Source organism: Oncorhynchus tshawytscha, linkage group LG25 (genome assembly GCF_018296145.1).
Source record: "Oncorhynchus tshawytscha isolate Ot180627B linkage group LG25, Otsh_v2.0, whole genome shotgun sequence".
In the NCBI taxonomy this organism is placed as follows: Eukaryota; Metazoa; Chordata; class Actinopteri; order Salmoniformes; family Salmonidae; genus Oncorhynchus; species Oncorhynchus tshawytscha.
In genome coordinates, this window is record NC_056453.1 from 2,796,282 (window position 1) to 2,817,162 (window position 20,881).

Genomic DNA, 20,881 nt, shown 5'->3' on the forward strand with positions numbered 1-20,881 from the left:
ACTATGGGTCATATTAGTGGGCTATCACGGTGTAAAAGCACCTTTTAAAATCCATTGCATTAGCTTTATAAATCACAGTAAAAAATAACGCGAATACGTACCTTTGGCGAAGGGAAAGGACGCCAGATCTTCTAGTTTTAGTTACTGCACAATAAAAATGGTCTTTACCGCCGCCAACGTAAACGGGGTGTAATAACAGTTGTGGTTGACGCTGCTCGGAAATGATGACATAAAACGATGATTGGAACCTTCTGACCAACGAGTCGCACCGCCCCACTGTCTGATTCACATCGCGTGATTTATGATGTCCATTATATCGACTGATTGGTTCTGTATGGAGTGTTATGTAAGAGCCCGAAGCATTATATATACATATGTGTAATATATGTTACAACACTAGAATTATACTATTACTGCAGATATATTATGACATTATAATGCAACTTGACATAATGCTTCTTTAACACAGGCTTAGGAGATCTTATATGTTGTGATAATAGCAGTCAGTTTACATTAACTTTATGAGATTGATTTGGTTTTTATTATTACCAAAAAACTTCCAACGTGAACTAAAAGTGACGTTAGATAATGAAGATGATCTAATAGAACAAATAAGATATCCTATATCTGTGTTTCCCACAGACCTTATTTTCGGCGTTTATCCAAAACCCTACAAATACGCCATTAATTTTCCTCATAGGCTTTGTGCAACAACATGGCGGAGTTAGGGCCTACAAAAAGACTCCATTAATATTTCTCTCTATAGCAACGGCAGAGATCTATTTATGATGGTCTGAAAAATACTGTAGTGCAATATCTGTCGGCCGAAAACCCGAGGAGGAGGGGGCAGAAAGGAAATGCTCCAATGGGGGAGAGGGAACTTAAAGAGGGTGACCAACGAATATAAATGATATCCCTTTAAGAGCAACTGGGACATAGCGGTGCAAGAAAAGGAGAGGAGGGGGAGAAGAAAGAGGATTTAAAAAGAAAAGGAAGAAAGATACATGGAGGGAGGAGGGAGAGCGAGCAATAAAAAAAGAAAGATGACATCCTCGCAATTGAACAGCCGAGGTGGAGCGATAGGCTGCGTCCCGGCGCGAGCGCTCTTAGCTTAGGGTCAGGGCTTGAATCCAACAACGAGGCTTCGACAAAACAAGCGATTGGCCTGTTGGGGGAAATCGGAAGAATAGATTCATAAATTAAAATAATGAACTGCTACTCTTTCGAATGCGTTTATTGTAACACTGATAGTAGTTGTCATTGTGCGTAATGCATTACTTTTAATTTTAAGATCGACCTATTATATGACTACGGCTATATAAATAACATTGATTTTGTCCTCACAGATATTTGGTTTCAAAGTCATCAATGCCAAGAGATATGCATTCCTTATGCTTTGATAAAATTAAAGTTTGAAACCAAAGTCAAAGATAAATAGGCCACTATTGGAGCTGGCAATTCCACTCAGGCAGTCAGCCTAGACGAAACGCCTGCGTGAATTTGAATAGCTTGAATACGCCTGTTAGATAAATATTTTAACAATGTACATTTTTGATAGTTGCATGTCCCTTTCGGATGATCAATAGCATACTTTTCTTGTTGCATTTGAATACTGTCAACATAGATCTTCTCGCCACAATCATCAACAGTGCGATTAAATATTATGTCAACGGTTTACTGTCGGATCGCCATCAGGATTACTTAGCTGATTTTATACTCTTCATCGCTTTGGTGCAAAATGGATGCTGCTTGGAGCAATTTTCTCTTCCAGGTAAGTTTTAATTGACCTTCTTTCTATTCGTGTGTGCGCTTTTCTGAAGAATGGCTGTTGAATATGTTTTTGTCTGTAGCCCCAGGGGCCTGGCCATTTAGGTAAACGAAGCAGCATTTACTCTAAACCAGTGCTTCCCAAACTTTTATCGTCCCGTTACCCCTTCAAACATTCAACCTCCAGCTGCGTACCCCCTCTAGCACCAGGGTCAGCGCACTCTCAAATGTTGTCTTTTGCCATCATTGTAAGCCTGCCACACACACTACGTGGGAAGCGTCTTTCTTTTCCCACACCGCAGTTAAGCCAAAACCACGCCCCGTTATTCAGAGAGGCGTTCCTCGACGCTTTGGACGCTCTCCAAGTCCGGAAGTGAATACCACGGAGCGCCAAATTTCAGTCACTGATTAATAACGTTTGCCCTTGTATTTCAAGATTGAAAAATATAACAACGTAATGTAGACAGAGCTATCCATTAACGTCCTTTAACGCGCAAATACAGATTCATTGGCTGTAGCATAGCCCAATTCGACTGAATGATTAGCTAAAATATTAGAGAAATTATGAATAATAAACATATGCTTTAACCTGATGATATATTATCATTAGTAATGTAACTTCAAATACCGACCTAGTAACGTTAAGTAGCCCATTTTAACTTAGCTTGACCTTCAATTGAGGGAATTCTGCAAAGTTCTGAGCTATTTTTACAAGTCATTGAAACAAAAAAATAAATACTTTTACAAGTCATTGAAACAAAAAAATAAATACATGGGCAAATGTTACCAGACATGATGATAATAGGCCTGCATTATGGTAGGCAGCTAATTGTTAAATGACACTTCTCATCCTTACCTTGGAAGGCCACTGTGTCTGCGCTCATTGCCTGTGAGAGAGACAACGTTAGCTAGCCAATGGGAGCGTAGTAGAACGCCCCTCTAAATAATGGGGGGAAGTTTTGGTTGAACTGCATTGGGAAAAAGACACATACCATACATTTATTAAACATAAGAATGAGTGTGAGTTTTTGTCACAACCAGGCTCGTGGGAAGTGACAAAGAGCTCTTCTAGGACAAGGGCACAAATAATAATATAATAATAATCAATCATTTTTCTCTTTATTTAACCATCTTACATATACAACTTTTTGTTCCTCGAAAATTGTGAATAACTCACCACAGGTTAATGAGAAGGGTGTGCTGGAAAGGATGCACATAACTGCAATGTTGGGTTGTATTGGAGAGAGTCTTAGTTTTAAATAATTTTCCACACACAGTCTGTGCCTGTATGTAGTTTTCATGCTAGTGCGGGCCGAGGTCCGCGGTTGGAAAGGGCGTCCGTGTCTTAACAGCGCGAATTGCCAAGACAGGATACTCTGAGCGCAGCCCAATCCAGAAATCTGGCAGTGGCTTCTGATTAAATTAAATTTTCACAGAACTGCTTGTTGCAATTTCAATGAGGCTCTCTTGTTCAGATATTGGCAAGTGGACTGGAGGCAGGGCATGAAAGGGATAAAGAATCCAGTTGTTTGTGCCATCCGTTTTGGGAAAGTACCTGCCTAATTTGCACCAAACTCACTCCGGTTCTTCACTATATCTCATATGACATTGTCTGTTAGCTTGAGTTCATTTGCACACAAAAAATCATACAATGATGGAAAGACCTGTGTGTTGTCCTTGTTAGTGCAGAGAGAGAGAGAGAGAGAAGAGCTCCAACTGCTTAATCATAGCCTCAATTTTGTCCCGTGCATTGAATATAGTTGCGGAGAGTCCCCTGTAATCCTAGATTCAGATCATTCAGGTGAGAAAAACATCACCCAGGTAGGCCAGTCTTGTGAGGAACTTGTCATCATGAGAGTGGTCAGACAAGTGAAAATGATGGTCAGTGAAGAAAACTAAGCTTGTCTCTCAATTTTATATAAAAAAAAACGTGTCAATACTTTGCCCCTGGATAATCAGCGCACTCCTGTATGTTGTATAAGCGCAACATGGTCGCTGCCCATATCATCGCATATCGCAGAAAATACACGAGAGTTCAGGGACCTTGCTTTAACAAAGTTAATCATGTTCACTGTAGTGTCCAAAACGTCTTTCAAGCTGTCAGGCATTCCTTTAGCAGTAAGAGTCTCTCGGTGGATGCTGCAGTGTACCCAAGTGTTGTCAGGAGACATTATCTGTATAGTTATTTTGTGCCTTTTCCCCCAGCATTATCCCAGCTATATCCGCGACAGCAGGAAGAATTAAGTCCTCCACAATAGTATGGGGCTTGCCTATCCTAGCCACTTGGTAGCTCACCATATAAGACGCTTCTAGCTCCTTATTAATGGTATCTGTTGCTTTTATACATGTCTTACTACTCAAAAGTTGTTTTAATTCTCGCTCAAAAAACTCCCGTCGCTTATTTTTCAAATTGGTCTGTTTTGTTTCTAAATGTCTGCTTAAGAGTGAAGTTTTCATCGAGTTGTGAGATAGTGCTTTTGAACATATAACACAGTGTGGCTGAGGAAGGGCACTACTCCCAATATAAGTGAATCCCAATCAATGTAGTTCTCATCATATTTGCGTCTTCGATGGTCCAATGTCCCTGTCTGTTGTTCGGTGCTTTCCTGGGTAAGGGGGCAGTAGCTCTTCGGCTGCATCAGATTCACAACTGTCAGTGTCCATGTTAGCTGGACTAACACCGAATGTAGAATTACTGATGCTAGCATTGGATGTGCTCGTGGAAGCAGAACAACTTGTGTTATCGACAGGTGCAGGTGTAGTACTGCTGGTAGTAGCAGTATTACCAGTAGAGCTGTTATGCGTCTCTATGGCCATACTTTTTTTTTAACCATTTATCAATTTTTGAGCAAATGGAATGAGCAGCAGCTATGTACTGACCGTTAGTGGAATTCCCACAAGAGTAACGGTTAATGTGATTGGATGTGAATTATTTGACTAGGCTACCTGTATTTGACATTGTGTTGTTGTTTCGCTGAACACTAGATGGTTGAATTTTATTTTTGCAGTGAAACGAGGCTACTCAGGCGAGAAAGACCTCACCTAAATGTATTGCCCCGTTGGAAAATATAAATGTTTTGAAAATGTGAAGAATGTTTTTTTATATATATGTATATATTTTTTTAATTATAAAATAAAATGCGAATCACATTTTTATTTGGTGAACCCCGACGGCATTGCGCTACTCCTGGGGGTACCCCAGTTTGGGAATACCTGCCCTAGACAATGCAGTGACTTTCTGCTGATGGCTGTGTTTATTTCTCCAGACTACTCCCACCCAAAACCAAGTGGAGGGGACCCTCCAATCAGAACTCTTACCAGTCCATATGGCCTCTCCTCAGACCCCTCCCACAGAGCACATAGTCCATCCTCCTTCCACGGTGGACACTGCTGCCCTCAATGAAGAACCCTTACCTGGTGAGAGAATCATGGGTTGTGAAATACCATTGCTTCTTCAGCCGTTATCAGCAATTAAGTTGAAAAGGAAGTAATGTAGATTGCCAAACAAATGGTCTGTTATCCTGTTATAAGCATAATGTGTTAGTCTTCATACTATTATATGTTGAATTGATAGGGATATTATTATTAATGTGCATTTCCTCTCCCTGTCTTCCTCTTTCATTCCCTCTCTTCTTCCGCTCTTCCGTCCTACAGTGAAGACGGTGTCCCGGCCTGCCCGTGTGCCCCACATCTGTGCCATATGCAGCAAGCAGTTCAAGAACAACTACAACCTGCGGCGACACCAGTCGGTCCACACCGGGGTACGCATGAGGCGAGCAGGGGAGCAGGAGGAGGGGGCAAAGGAAGGTGGCAATGGTGCCGGGCCAGCGCAGGTGGTGTCGGGAGGTAGGACGGAGAGGTACACGGTCCCCCTCACCCTGCTCCACCTCTCCGTTCCTCCCCCTCTCCCCCCTCCCAGCGTGCTGGCGTCCCAGCAGCCAGCTGTGGGTAGTCAGGATGGCGAAGAGGTTGCCATGGCAAGCGTAGTGGCTAGCGTTAACCCCCATGCTCCTCCTGCAGCTGTTGACATGGGGGCGGGGGCGACAGCACAGGTGGGTCAGGGTGCTTCTGGAGGTTGTTGTTGTCGTCGTCCGTGAAAAGGAAAACTAGACTTTAGGTTTCTCTTGCATGGTCTTTATGGAGATTGTGGAAAAGCCTTATTTTCAATAGAGGGAATTCAGCACTTTATGCAAACGGTCCAAAGAAATGATCTAGGTGTAGCGAGCCATGTTTGTCTGCGTGGTTCGGAAAGAAACAGAGACTCGACAATATGATATGTAAATAAGCAACAAGGCATGTGTAATAGTCATGTCCGACAATGCATAAAAAACTGTTTGTATTCCTCACAAACAATGTTAGTTCTCCTCACCCCCTCCCTCCCAGCGGCCATCGAACCCAAACCCTGTGCGGAAGAATCACGCATGTGAAACGTGCGGGAAGGCCTTCCGAGACGTGTACCACCTTAACCGACACCGTCTCTCCCACTCGGATGAGAAACCCTTCTCCTGCCCCATCTGCCAGCAGAGGTTCAAGAGGAAGGACCGCATGAGCCACCACGTGCGCTCTCACCAAGGTGGTGTGGAGAAACCCTACGTGTGCCCCCACTGTGCCAAGGCTTTCTCCAGGTGAGAATGGCACGCTATAGGCCAGAGAGCAGGGTTGTGTTAATTTGGGCAGGCAAAGAAAATGTTTTCATATATTGCCTCTTTCTCTCTCTGAATTTCAAGCCGCTTTCTTACGCTTTGTGTCTGTGATACACTCCAATGAGTTTGTCAGATGTTTTAGACCTCAAAAGTAGTCAAGAAGAGTCCACATCCCATGCCATGAGTTGTGTAGATGCAGCTGTAAGGCTCAACCCAAAATGAATGGAAAATTTAAGCACCACAAATTTTGTATCTTTTTCATTCATATTGGGTTGTGGCATTTAGCTGTACCTACACAAAACACGCCCTGGGACTTTAACTTATCTCAAGACATCTGACAAAGTTTGAATTTGGAAGTTCACATTTTCAGCTGGAGAAAGTGTATAACAAGGTATTGTGGTCTCAACTCTTCCTGTCTCACTTCTTTCAGGCCCGACCATCTCAACAGTCACGTCAGACAAGTCCACTCTTCTGAACGACCCTTCAAGTGTCCGGTACTTGATGTTTGTGCTATTTTATTTCCTTTTACACCTCTCAAATCTCAATCCAGTCATTGTTAACCATCAATTTGCTTCTCTGTACCTTAAATCCTTCGTACCATAACTATCCATTGTAATAGAATTGGGGTTGGGATCAATTCCATTTATATTCAGTCAATTCAGGAAGTGAACTGAAATTCAAATTTTCTTTGGAATTGGAATTTGAGTTTACTTCCTTAATTGACTGAATTGAAATGGAATTGACTCCAACCCTGAATTAAATAAAATGAAAGATCGTTTTGCTATTAACCCTGAGGCCACAATGTCCGCTTCCCCGCCCTGAATTAAATCAAATGAAAGATCGTTTTGCTATTAACCCTGAGCCTACAATTTCCGCTTCCCCGCGGAAATGTAATTAACACAATACACAAATCCAAATCAAAACCCATCTGTTTAAGCTAAAAAAAAAAAAAGTTTTGCATGGGCTGTGCATCCGCTGATATTGCCCTTCCGCATCTGTGGTGGTGGCAGAGCTAGAGCAGTGTTTGTCAGACCATGAGACATCCTGAAAATTGCTGTTCTCATAAAACGTCTGTAGCGTCCGGCCAGTTTGGCCTACAAAGTATTAAGACAATTTGTTGAAAGATGACTCTCACGAACGTGGTGGTGTTCTCTGTCATTATGGGGTATAGGTTGATGCTGGGGGAAAAAATATTGTATACATTTTAGAATAAGGCTGTAACATAACAAAATGTGGGAAAAGTAGAGGGGTCTGAATACTTTCTGAATGCACTGTATATCTTGAGATAGTTTAGTGCCTAAAATAAGGGGTTAAATATATGTAAAAGTTTCCTGATCTTCCTTATCTCTCAGATATAGGAGAGGCACTTCAGAACAAACTTACTTTAGATTTTTTGTGGGGACTATCTGTTGATTCCAGTGAATCTGTTATTCAATGCTAATAGCAGTAATGCCAAATTCATCCAATAATGTTTTTTTATACATCTCTTGGATCGATTAAGCAGTCTTAAAATAAATCAAAACCTGCCCCTCTATAGGGTTAAACTACTGCTTCCTCTGTATCTTTATGGATAACCAGTCATTCCTCATATCTCTTGATGTGTTTAGACGTGCGAATCTAGCTTCGCCACGAGGGACCGGCTACGTGCCCATATGATCCGCCACGAAGAGAAGGTCCCGTGCCACATATGCGGCAAGCTCCTGTCTGCTGCCTACATCACCGATCACATGAGGGTCCACAACCAATCGCAGCACCACGCCTGCCATCTCTGTAACCGCAGTGAGTGTCTGTCAACACCCCAGAATGTTTGATGGGTGAAGATGTTAAGAAACGTTTCGAGTTTATAAGTGGTTTATCTGATCTTAATAAACATTCAAAGTTTATAAATGGTTTATTTAGAGGTAATAAACATTTGTCTTGTCCTGGCATGGAAGAAATTTGTCAAGTCCATGCACAAAAAGCTTTTTTTTTTCTCTCAATTTGTACACTAATTTGTTTATATCCCTGTTAGTAAGCATTTCTCCTTTGCCAAGATAGTCCATCCACCTAACAGGTGTGGCATATCAAGAAGCTGATTAAACACCATGATCATTACACAGATGGACCTTGTGCGGGGGACAATAAAAGGCCACTTTAAAGTGTGTGTGTGTGGAGGGGAGGGGGGGTGCTGAGGAGTAGTTATGTCTGTAATGAAGCCCTTTTGTGGGGGAAAACTCATTCTGATTGGCTGGGCCTGACTCACCAGTGGATGGGTCTATGTCCTCCCAGGCCCACCCATGGCTGCACCCCTGCCCAGTCATGAAATCCATAGATTAGGGCCTAATTGATTTATTTCAATTGACTGATTTCCTTATATGAACTATAACTCAGTAAAATCTTTAAAGTTGTTCCATGTTTCATTTATATTTTTGGGTCAGTGCAAATTAATGACATATAAACTCAGCAAAAAAAGAAACTTCTCTTTTTTTCAGGACCCAGTCTTTCAAAGATAATTTGTAAAAATCCAAGTAACTTCACAGATCTTCATTGTAAAGGGTTTAAACACTGTTTCCCATGCTTGTTCAAAGAACCATAAACAATTCATGAACATGCACCTGTGGAACGGTCGTTAACTTTTCTAGGGTAGGGGGCAGCATTCTGAATTTTGGATGAAAAGCGCGCCCAAATTAAGCTGCCTGCTACTCAGGCCCAGAATATAGGATATGCATATAATTGGTAGATTTGGATAGAAAACACTCTACAGTTTTCAAAACTGTTAAAATAGTGTATGTGAGTATAACAGAACCGATGCGGCAGGCGAAAACCTGAGAAGAATCCATTCAGAAAGTAGGATTTGTTTTCGTTTTGTAGTTTTCTATTCAATGCCATTACAGTATCCATTGACTTAGGACTCAAATTGTAGTTCCTATGCCTTCCACTAGATGTCAACAGTCTTTAGAAATTGTTTCAGACTTGTATTCTCAGTGACACAGAGCTTTTTCATGCACACGACCAAGAGAGTGCCTTTCTTGTTTACCTTTTATATTGACAACGTTATTGTCCGGTTGAAATATTATTGATTATTTGGGCTAAAAATAACCTGTCGATTGAATATAAACATTGTTGGTCATGTTTCTATGAACTTTACGGATACAATTTTGATTTTTTTTGTCTGCCTGTTGTGACTGCGTTTGAGCCTGTGGATTACTGGATAAAATGTGCGAACAAAACAGAGGTTTTTGGATATAAAGAGAGACTTTATCGAACAAAACAAACATTTATTGAGTAAATTAATGTCTTCTGAGTGCAACCATATGAAGATCATCAAAGGTAAGTGATTAATTTAATCTCTATTTCTGACTTGTGTAACTCTTCTACTTGGCTGGTTACTGTTTGTAATGATTTGTTGGGCGATGTTCTTAAATAATCGTAAGGTATGCTTTCACCGTAAAGCCTTTTTGAAATCTGACACTGGTTGGATTCACAATAAGTTTATCTTTAAACCTATGTAAAATACTTGTATGTTTTCAGAATTTTTATAATGAGTATTTCTGTATTTGAATTTGGCGCTCTGCAATTTCACTGGATGTTGGCCAGGTGGGACACTAGCGTCCCACATAACCTCACTAGGGTAAGACACTAACAGCTTACAGACGGTAGGCAATTAAGGTCACAGTTATGAAAGCTTAGGACACAAAAGAAAGATGCCCAGGGTCCTTGCTCATCTGAGTGAATGTGCCTTAGGCATGCTAAGGCATGCTGCAAGGAGGCAAGGAGGCATGAGGACTGCAGATGTGGCCAGGGCAATAAATTGCAATGTCCGTAGTGTGAGACGCCTAAGACAGCGCTACAGGGAGACAGGACGGACAGCTGCCCGAGTTGCAGCAGGAATGCACAATCCCTCCATCAGTGCTCAGACTGTCCGCAATAAGCTGAGAGAGGCTATACTGAGGGCTAGTAGGCCTGTTGTAAGGCAGGTCCTCACCAGACATCACCGGCAACATTGTTGCCTATGGGCACAAACCCACTGTCGCTGGACCAGACAGGACTAGCAAAAAGTGCTCTCACTGACGAGTCACGGTTTTGTCTCACCATGGGTGATGGTCGGATTTGAGTTTATCGTCGAAGGAATGAGCATTACACTGAGGCCTGTACTCTGGATCGGGATCGCCCCACACCGCCCCAGACCATCGGACTGAGCTTGTTGTCATTGCAAGCAATCTCAACGCTGTGTGTTACAGAGAAGACATCCTCCTCCCTCATGTGGTACCCTTCCTGCAGGCTCATCCTGACATGACCCTCCAGCATGACAATGCCATCAGCCATACTGCTTGTTCTGTGTGTGATTTCCTGCAAGACAGGAATGTCAGTGTTCTGCCATGGCCAGCGATGAGCCCGGATCTCAATCCCATTGACCACATCTGGGACCTTTTGGACCGGAGGGTGAAGGCTAGGGCCATTCCCCCCAGAAATATCCGGGAACTTGCAGATGCCTTGGTGGGGTAACATCTCACAGCAAAAAAATGGCAAATCTGGTGCAGTCCATAAGGAGATGCACTGCAGTACTTTTAATGCAGCTGGATACTGACTGTTACTTTTGATTTGACCCCCCCCCTTTGCTCAAGGACACTTCTGTTAGTCACATGTCTGTGGAAGTTGTTCAGTTTATGTCTCAGTTATTGATTCTTGTTATGGTCATATAAATATTTACACGTTAAGTTTGAGGAAAATAAACGCAGTTGACAGTGAAAGGACGTTTATTTTTTTGCTGAGTGTATGTATATATATATATATATATATATATATATATATAAAATTCTTGAAGAACATAACGTAAAAATGCCTCATGAGCTTAATTCAGCTGTCACACCCCTTTGGAAGCCAAACTATGAACTTATTTTACTCCAATGTTCATAAACAAACAACAAAAACAATAGTTTTGATATCATGGATGGTCAGTCCTTTCATCCACAGCTCTGTCTATGAATTAGAGAGTGGTTACATTCAGCTTTTTACCAAAACACAGAGGGGTTGGTCAGTTTCTTTTTTTGACTGTGGATTGGCCCTTTTATTAAAGGAACACATTTTCATTCTAGCCCGCCTACCCTACCTTTTATAAAGCAGGGATCATCAACTAGATTCAGCCGCTGGCCGATTTTATTTCTTGAGTGGATGGTCAGGTGGCCGAAACATAATTACAAATCATTTGAAGACTGCAAAATGACAGCAAGAAGCCCACACCGATATAATATTTGAAAAAAAAACAATTTCAAACCTTACTTGAGGTTACAACAAACGTAATACTCAAAGTACAAGTCTGTCAGAAGCTCTGAAGGGGTGCTCATGCACAAACTAGTCATCTCTGCTCTTCTAGGCGTTGGGCCAAAGTAACAATATTTCTGTTCTTCTGTTAGTCCTTTCCTTGAGAGTGAAGTCACAGAACATCCTAACACAATAACAAGAAACAATATGCTACATGCAGTCACACATTTGCAGAGACGCAGAGGACACTAAAAATGTCCACTACACCCCCTCCTTTTGTCACCATATGTGATAACAAAAATGTATGTTACTTCTTAACATGCATTCCGTCTATTAACAGGAATGCATTTAGTAAATACTTATTATTACACACAAGAAGCATAACAATAGGCAAAAATCCATCATATTTGATCCTTTTTTTTACATTAAGGTTGCTGTCATTTTAACAACCTAACTTAAAACCTTCAGGTACTTAATCAAACATGGATACTAACTTATTCTTGCATATTATCATCCATTATAGGGGGAAAGAGAAGTTCCTGGTAAGACAGCAAGTTATTTGACCAGACAAAAGGTAGTCAAGTGGCTCCCTGTTTTGCAGGGTCACCTTAAAAAAAAAATGTTTTACCTTTATTTAACTAGGCAAGTCAGTTAAGAACAAATTCTTATTTTCAATGACAGCCTAGGAACAGTGGGTTAACTGCCTGTTCAGGGGCAGAACGACAGATTTGTACCTTGTCAGCTCAGGGGTTTGAACTTGCAACCTTGCGGTTACTAGTCTAACCACTAGGCTACCCTGCCGCCCTTGTGGTGTGCTTTCACTCCTCATTCAGAGTAACTAAGGCATCTCTAGTAGTTTTTCCCATTTTCTCAACTTTAATACCCAAATCTCTCATTTGATCTAAGGCACATGCAACTCCATATTGGGGCAGCAAAACACCAGCGAATCGGGAGAAGAATGTCTACACCTGAGTGACATCTGCAAGGGATCACTTATTAAAACGAGGGGTCGACTGATGATGGTCACTGAACAGAACCCTCCATTCTGTTTTAGTGTTTCCAAGGACTCTCATGGCCAGCACCACAAACGCAACAGCACACGTCCCTCCACAATTAGGTGGTAAACTATAATAAGCAAATAGGCCACACAACCAATAGGTACAATTTGTGGCTCCTTTAGTATGATGTACTTGTTGTAGACAGAAATTGTATAACTCATATTACCTGGTGCTCCTGTAACAGAATCATGTACTACAAGAGAGCAGTTATTGCTACCATTAACCAACATAGTACAGTTACAAACATTTTCAACAAAATGGTTACTTCCATTTCCTCTAATACACCAGGGGGCTACCAGCAATCCTACTAGAGAGATGGGTGGGTCACTGCAATTGTTTGGTCTAGGATATACTAGGCTGACCGTAACATTGTACATCGCAAAATAAGTAATGGGGTCGGGATTTCTGGGGGGGAAATTGGCCAATGACAGTATTGAGGACAGTTGAATAGCTAAGTTCACCCCCAAGGGAACCCCTACATATGGGAACCCCTTACCTACTCCCACAGGACCCAACCCACATACCCAACAAGCTGTGATGATGTGACATTTGTCACCATTCCAGCTGGAGAGAGGAACAGACTCTCTCCCTCATCTTGACCTTTTACTTCTCTTTTCCTTTCTCCTTCTGGACCACTACTCCGGGTCTGCAGTGGTTCCTTTGGCTCAGGACTTTCATCTTCACCTGAACAGACACCCACTGGAGGGCAACCTACTGTTCTAATCAATACAATGGTGTAGATCCAGACAGACAGGTCACACAGCCTAAGGGATGGGACTCCCGCCATCCTCCTCAGGGGCAGGAACTCGTCAGCAGCGCGACGAGGTGTCCTTCTCAGCTACCGTACATTCTCATGGATAGCCCTGTCAACACCTCATGGGGGAGCTAGACCAGTCACTGTGTGGGATCTGCCTCTCATGCTCATGAGTGCAAATGGAAGCACCTTCACCCATGGCACCTTCACCGATCAGTTTTAATAAATTTAGTTTTTAGGGTTTGGCTGTTCTACCACACCCCCAGACTGAGGATGATGGGCACAATGGGTTCTTAAATCAATATGTAAAGCCTCTGACAGGGACTGAACAATCTCATTCACAAAATTACGACCATTGTCGGAGAAGACGTTTGACGGCAGACCCATCTTGGTATGACAGAAGAGCCTATGCCCCATCTGCTGCTGTAGCTCTCCTGCAGGGAAAGTTTCAATACATTTTGAAAATATGTAAACAATCACCAAACAATACTTGTTCCTCTCACAAGGGGTCAACTCAATGAAGTCCATCATTAAGTTCTCAGAGACCCTCTGGTCTAGAATGGGACACGGGGACACAGTAAATCCTACTGTGATCCAATATTTATTTACAAGATCCACCATCCATCTTTTTGAAAAATGGCCTTGACAATTTAGCAAGGTATTGGGAAATACAACAGGGCATGGCAGGTCTATTAGAATCATCAAGCCATGTACCCGAGGTATCCTTGCGACAGTGTTCAGCCTACCGCCTTTTCTCAGTCGCATCAGCTGCTGCCTGCAAAACAACATCATTAGGAGAGAAGGGGTTAGTGGGAACAGGAACTGCTGCCATCTGTAGAAGAAGGAAAACCCTGTCCTTTGCAGAAGTGTGTGCTTGGCACTTTAACCACTCCAAAAGATGAGGAAAGCTGAATGGCCGTCAGCAAAGAGGAGACAAGATCGCTGTGAGCAATAGTTTTTCCGGACTAAGTAAAAAGTGGTCTATTCCACAACATGCCAAAATCGCGCACAACACCAAATGCAAATCGACTATCGGTGTAGATATTAAGAGAGCAATCCTTTGCCAAAATTCATGCTCTGTTTAAACCAAATAACTCTGCTGCCTGAACAGACAAGTGGGAGGGAAGTCTAGCACTTTCCACATTTTGAACAGAGGTGACAACAGCATAGCCTACTAAATGTTCACCATTGTCATCTCGCTGGGCTGAGCCATCCACAAAAAATAAAAGTCAGAATCTCAATGGTCAATTCAGCCATGTTCTTCACCAGCATCAACTGTAGGGAAGAGAGTGGAGGGGTTAAGTATAGTACATCCCTTCAGTGTAACATGAGACATTGTCAAAAGGATGTTCTAATAATCTAGAAATCTGGCAGGTGTAAAATGGGCAGTTTTAGTCTGTAATAATGGCATGGGGAACATGCACCGTCAGCTCAGTCATTGCTAAAATATCGGAACATGTCAAATCCGAGTTGCAACAGAGCGGAGGCAGGATACAATGTCTCGGATAAGTGTCTAAACGCTTAGAGTAGTACCCCACAGGCCTACAGCCAACTCTGTGGTACTGTGTCAACACAACATTAGAGCCTACTTTAACTTCACCACTTCAGACATTTCCATCTTTCTTCCATAATTTCAGAGGCTGTACTGTCTCCGCACAGTCTTTCAAGCATCGGCGAAAGTAGCAAGCCACTCCCAACAGCGACATTGTGCTGCTTAGGAACAGGTTTAGGCAGAGACTTTATCGCCTCAAGCTTATCTTTAGAGAGGGCCCTGCCCTCAGAAGTAATGTCATGACCCAAATATTTAACACTTCTACACAACTGCATCTTAGAGATGGAAGCTTTATGACCATTTTCAGCTAAGAACATCAACAATATATCTTTGTGATAGATTTCCACAGATGTGGAACAGACCAACAGGTCATCAACATATTGAACCACAGTACTACCTCCAGGGGGAATGAAACCTTCCAGGTTTTCTCCATTCTCTATGCAAATATGGAAGGTTATTACCATCACCAGGACAGTCCCTTGCAAAATGTCCTGGCTTGCCACAGTTGTAGCAGCTCCAGTCTCTCTTTCCAGAGGTGCCTTGCTCTCCTCACCATCTACCTCTTCCCCTTCCTCTACCGAGGCCATCTACCTCTACCGAGGCCATCTGCCTTGTCCTTGACATCCACCTCCACAGTATCCTCTTCCTCCAGCAAATAACATCAACTATGCAGCTTGTAGTTAAGCACCAGTCTTGGAGTTCTTAGACCTGATCTGTCTTTCTGCATGAGGATGTGAGGTTTGACATCAGCAAGGGTCTTTGTCTCGCACCCAATGCATGTAGTGGTCACAGCTGTCTTCTGGTCTTGTCGCAGGCCAGTAACCACTGCATGACACAGCAGACTGCCGTATGAGACTTTGTCAGGGGTCAGACCAGAGTGCTGGAGGAAGATCTCCATTTGTTCCTGATAGTCCTAAAAGCCCGGCCTTCATCATGTTGGAATGTATTTTCTGTTAGTCTGTGTGCTTTGGGTTTGTTGTCGTTACATTATTTAACACAGCAGTGAGTTGGTCAGCACAGTTGGCATCACTGTTCCAACATCCTTTACACTGGTTCCACTTGAACTTCAAACACAGACGGAGTATTTCCTCAATTTCACAATTTCAAAGTTAAATGAACAGATCTTTATTATCATGGCCGGAGAGTATTCTACTTTGGGTATACATGGCAAGGATTGCTCTCACCTCTTCTTCAAACTTCACAGCATCTTTCGCAGGATCATGCTGTCCAATATTCTGCCTGGCAATATTGCCATCACTTTACTGGGTCCCTTTGGTACCAAATCTGGGTCTTCATATCTACTTTTACTGTTCCCTTTCCCCATTATTACTTTTAATGATACCTTATCAATTTACTTTACTGTAACATTTATCACACTCATACCTCAATCAATCTGGGAACTAATTTCCCTTTCCAGTAAATTAGTCAAAAATCATTCCACTGCATCACTTACTATTCTCTAAATCCTAAAATGGAGTTCACAGAACTTCCATGGTTCCCAGAACTACTCCCTGAATACCTACAGACAACATTGCCGACGGGGTCTCTACCCCCGCCTAGTTCCCTCTTAGGACTCTTGATCCTTTTTCTAAGCTTCTGAAAACAGTTATTGTTCAAAATTCATTTAAATTGACTTACTGAAATTCAGTTGTCAGTCCTTCCAGGGTTCGTAGATTGTGTGTTCTCTTGGGCAGCCCAGAGTGAGTCCTCTTTGGTCAGACGGGTATGACCCTTGCACGCCTTCACATGGAATGCACCACCGGTGCTTCCTCACTGCCGAGCTCCACAGGTAGACTCAATCATCCTGTTTCGTGATGCCAAATTTTTGTGGAAATTACCACTAAGGACTCAAAGTTAAATCAACAGATCTTTATTATCATGGCCTGGAGAGGTTACAACAAACGTAATACTCAAAGTACAAGTCTGTCAGAATCTCTGAAGGGATGCTCTCTCTTCAGCACTCTTGACACTCAAGCACAAACTAGGTGTCCCTGCTCTCAGGGTGCAATAGGCTGATCATGACCTTGCACACATAATTTATAGGTGTTGGTAACAAAGTAACAATGTGTTCCCTTCTTTCCTTTCTTCTATCAAGCAAAGTCACAGAACATCCTAACACAATAACAAGAAACAATACGCTACATGTAGTCACGCATTTGCAGAGACACAGAGGACACAACGATGTTCACTACAATACGATCACATGCAGTACCGCATGCAGTGCAAAAATTTGGACACAACTACTCTCTCAAGGGTTTTTATTTATTTTTACTATTTTCAGACATTAAAACTAGGAAGTAACATGTAGTAACCAATTAAAATGATAAACAAATCAAAATATATTTTATATTTGAAATTCTTCAAAGTAGCCACAATTTGCCTTGACAGTTTTGCACACTCTTGGCATTCTCTCAACCAGCTTCATGAGGTAGTCACCTGGAATGCATTTAAATGAACAGGTGTGTCTTGTTAAGTTAATTTATGGAATTTCTTTCCTTTATAATGCCTTTGAGCCAATCAGTTGTGTTGTGACAAGGTAGGGGTGGTATACAGAAGATGGCTCCATTTGGTAAAAGACCAAGGCCATATTATGGCAATTACAGGTCAAACAAGCAAAGAGAAATTTAAGACATGAAGGTCAGTCACAATTAACATCAAGCACTATGAAACTATGAAACTGGCTCTCATAAGGACCACAACAGGAAAGGAAGACCCAGAGTTACCTCTGCTGCAGAGGATACGTTCATTAGAATTACCAGCCTCAGAAATTGCAGCCCAAATATATGCTTCACAGAGTTCAAATAACAGACATCTCAACATCAACTGTTCAGAGGGGACTGCATGAATCAGGCCTTCATTTTCCAACCGTCGTGTTTTTGTGAGACACAGAATAGGTGAACGGATGATCTCTGCTTGTGTGTTTCCTACCGTGAAGCATGGAGGAAGAGGTGTGATGGTGTGGGGGTGCTTTGCTGGTGACACTGTCAGTGATTCATTTAGAATTCAAGGCACACTTAACCAGCATGGCTACCACAGCATTCTGCAGCAAAACACCTTCCCATCTGGTTTGCACTTAGTGGGATGATCATTTGTTTTTCAACAGAACAATAACCCAACACACTTCCAGGCTGTGTAAGTGCTATTTGAACAAGAAGGAGAGTGATGCAGTGCTGCATCAGATGACCTGGCCTCCACAATCACCCGACCTCAACCCAATTGAGTTGGTTTAGGATGAGTTGGACCGCAGAGTGCCAAAAGTGTGCAAAGCTGTCATTAAGGCAAAGGATGGCTACTTTGAAGAATCTAAAATATATTTGGATTTTTTTAACACTTTTTTGGTTACTACATGATTCCATATGTGTTATTTCCTAGTTTTGATGTCTTCAATATTATTCTACAATGTAGAAAATAGTTTTAAAAAATAAAGAAAAACCCTTGAATGAGAAGGTGTGTCCAAACTTTTGACTGGTACCTTATATGTCTTTATCATGCGTGGGAATCATTTGGAACGGATTTCTAAAATCAAAATCACTTGCAGCAGATTTGCTGTTGTTTTTACAGTCTTAGTCCAACAATGTTTTTTTTTGCTCAGAAAGTTGGGGAGCCAAAAAAAATCACCTGCCTTTTGGGGAGCCACACTATAAAGCATTACTTGTACAGCCTTGAAATGATACTAACCGCTAACTCTCTGCGTCTCCTCCAGGCTTCACCACTCTGACATACCTGCGCGTCCACGCCCAAAAGCACCACGGCCAGGAGTGGAAGGAGAGCGCTGGCGTCTTCGGCGGCACGGGCTCCGGCGGTGTCCTTGTGTGCCAGCTGTGCGGGGTGCACTGCAAGACCCCCACCCAGCTGCAGGGCCACATGGGCACCCACAGCACAGGGGGCCAAGGGGGATCTCCCAGCCCTGTCACCTCTAGTGGGGCATCCAGCTCCTCCATGTCCCTTGGCAACATGGTGTCCGCCCCAAACTTCTACATCAGCGGCAACACGGTGGTGGACCTGCTAGTGTCGGATTGCTCCAGCATCCAGCCTCAGTCCCAGAGTTAGCAGAGTGGAGCCTCATTTGAACCACAGCCCCTTGAGTCCCTAAGTCCTATAGTGAGAGGTTAGGAGGACAAAGGGGGCTTGCTTAGGGGAGAGCCACAGTAAAGAATGTGGCTACTCAAAGTCCCATAGCTAGTGGAAAAGGGGGAAAGGGACAGAGGGGGCTGGCTTTGGGGAGACAGAGGCAGAGAGAAAGTATGTGAGAACAGTTAGGAGAATGTTGCGAGAGGGGGGGGCATATGTCCCGTACGCTGCTGATTCGATGACCCGAGACAACAAATACGAAAGTGAGTTTCCCCAACGTGGCTGAACTTTCTTGCACTTTCAGGACTCCTATGACTCCTATATGTGGTCTTGTGTGTGTCTACTCTATCCCTCTCACTCCCTCCTTCCACCCTTGGTCTCCCTCAGTCCCAGCAACTACTCCCCTCTGCTAGTAATGTGTATGTCAGAAACACTTTCCTTTTGTCTCCTTTTTGTCGCTCTCTTTTCCGAGCCTTCAAAAGAAAGGCTTGTAGTAAGACGTTGGGGGATGATATAAAAGAGTAACAGGGAAATTATCTTAAAAAAGGTTACGTATATTAGTAGGACATTCTGAAAGAGAATGAAAAGTTGAGGGGGAGAATAGCACATAAGTCAGGGGCTGCTACCTTCCAGAAATGGACAGGAGTAGACGCTGTGTGTAAATTGTGTTATCACAGAGTATGTCTGTTTGAAATAGGGCCAACGATGTATCTGGAGGTTAGCCCATACTGTAATGGTGATTATGAACAGTGTACTTCATCTATTTGTTTCAGGTACAGTAGAGAGAGAGAAAAACATTGGCAAAGTTGAGTTAAGGAGTATCAAGCACCTTACAAATGTTGATGTTTAATTTCGCCGAAGGTTCAGACAGGTATTTGCTCTGCGTCTTCCGCTCTGGGCACGGCCACATTTTAATACACAATGGAGGTGCTCATGACTGCTACTGTACAGCCAGGCTCATGACACAGTTCACTTGCACCTAAAACACAATTTGCATGAAAGTGAAACTAAGACAACTTTTTGCTTTTAGGAAAAGTAAAGTTATCATGCTACAAGAACGTTAGCAGCAGTCCCCCTTACACTACAGATCAAGTGGCCATTGATTCAGTCAAATTAATTTTACCCATGTCTGCCATTTTCTTTGTTCGTAACTGTCATTGCCATAGTCTCCTTGGTTTTGTTCCTTGTACAAGTTCACATGATTAAAACTCATTCATTCGAATTCTAGACACCACCATGTACAGTGGGGCAAAAAAGTATTTAGTCAGCCACCAATTGTGCAAGTTCTCCCACTTAAAAAGATGAGAGGCCTGTAATTTTCATCATAGGTACACTTCAACTATGACAGACAAAATTAGAAGAAAAAAATCCAGAAAATCACATTGTAGGATTTTTAATGAATTTATTTGCATCTTTTTAAGTGGGAGAACTTGCACAATTGGTGGCTGACTAAATACTTTTTTGCCCCACTGTATATGCACACAGCGTTCTGATCACAACACATATTATGACTTACTGCTTCCCATGAATCTGAGAAAGATCACTTTTCCTCAGATAATTTTGGTTGTTAGACTTTTTCAGTGGTTAAGGTGTGATGTCATGGAAGGGCTTTAAAGGTCAACGGTCAGGTTAAGATTAGTATATCCAGGTACTACTTGTGTTCTGTGCCCCACCCCTGGTATGCTTTCAACAAGTCCTGGTTTTGTACTGAAGTGCTTCATTTCATCTGTTTAGTGTTGGTATGTTAGCTTGAAAAAAAATTGAGACTTGTTCTTCCTGTTGAGAAAAGTAGTGA

The 20,881-nt window shown here is 42.5% G+C and overlaps 1 protein-coding gene across 3 annotated transcripts; it reads left to right on the forward strand.

Annotated features, from left to right (window-relative positions):
- Positions 1–907: 907 nt before the first annotated feature.
- LOC112224067 (myc-associated zinc finger protein-like) lies at positions 908–19,330 on the forward strand. Of its 3 annotated transcripts, none has more exons than XM_024387360.2 (7): positions 908–1,771; positions 5,034–5,184; positions 5,422–5,819; positions 6,151–6,392; positions 6,841–6,913; positions 8,018–8,189; positions 18,719–19,330. In XM_024387360.2, exons 1-7 carry the CDS (start codon positions 1,739–1,741, stop codon positions 19,063–19,065), a joined length of 1,416 nt encoding a protein of 471 aa, XP_024243128.1. In that variant the 5' UTR covers positions 908–1,738; the 3' UTR covers positions 19,066–19,330. The 3 variants fall into 3 exon arrangements, with proteins under 3 accessions (XP_024243128.1, XP_024243130.1, XP_024243129.1); XM_024387362.2 differs by having other exon boundaries at positions 5,422–5,528; XM_024387361.2 differs by having other exon boundaries at positions 909–1,771; positions 6,841–6,904.
- The last annotated feature ends 1,551 nt before the right edge of the window (positions 19,331–20,881 follow it).

Excerpts from the sequence above, each read along its gene's own strand:
- LOC112224067 (XM_024387360.2), top strand. The coding sequence starts at position 1,739 with ATGGATGCTGCTTGGAGCAATTTTCTCTTCCAG. Across the intron at positions 5,820-6,150 it reads GGGCGGGGGCGACAGCACAG|CGGCCATCGAACCCAAACCC; the intron begins GTGGGTCAGGGT and ends CCTCCCTCCCAG. Across the intron at positions 6,393-6,840 it reads TGTGCCAAGGCTTTCTCCAG|GCCCGACCATCTCAACAGTC; the intron begins GTGAGAATGGCA and ends CACTTCTTTCAG.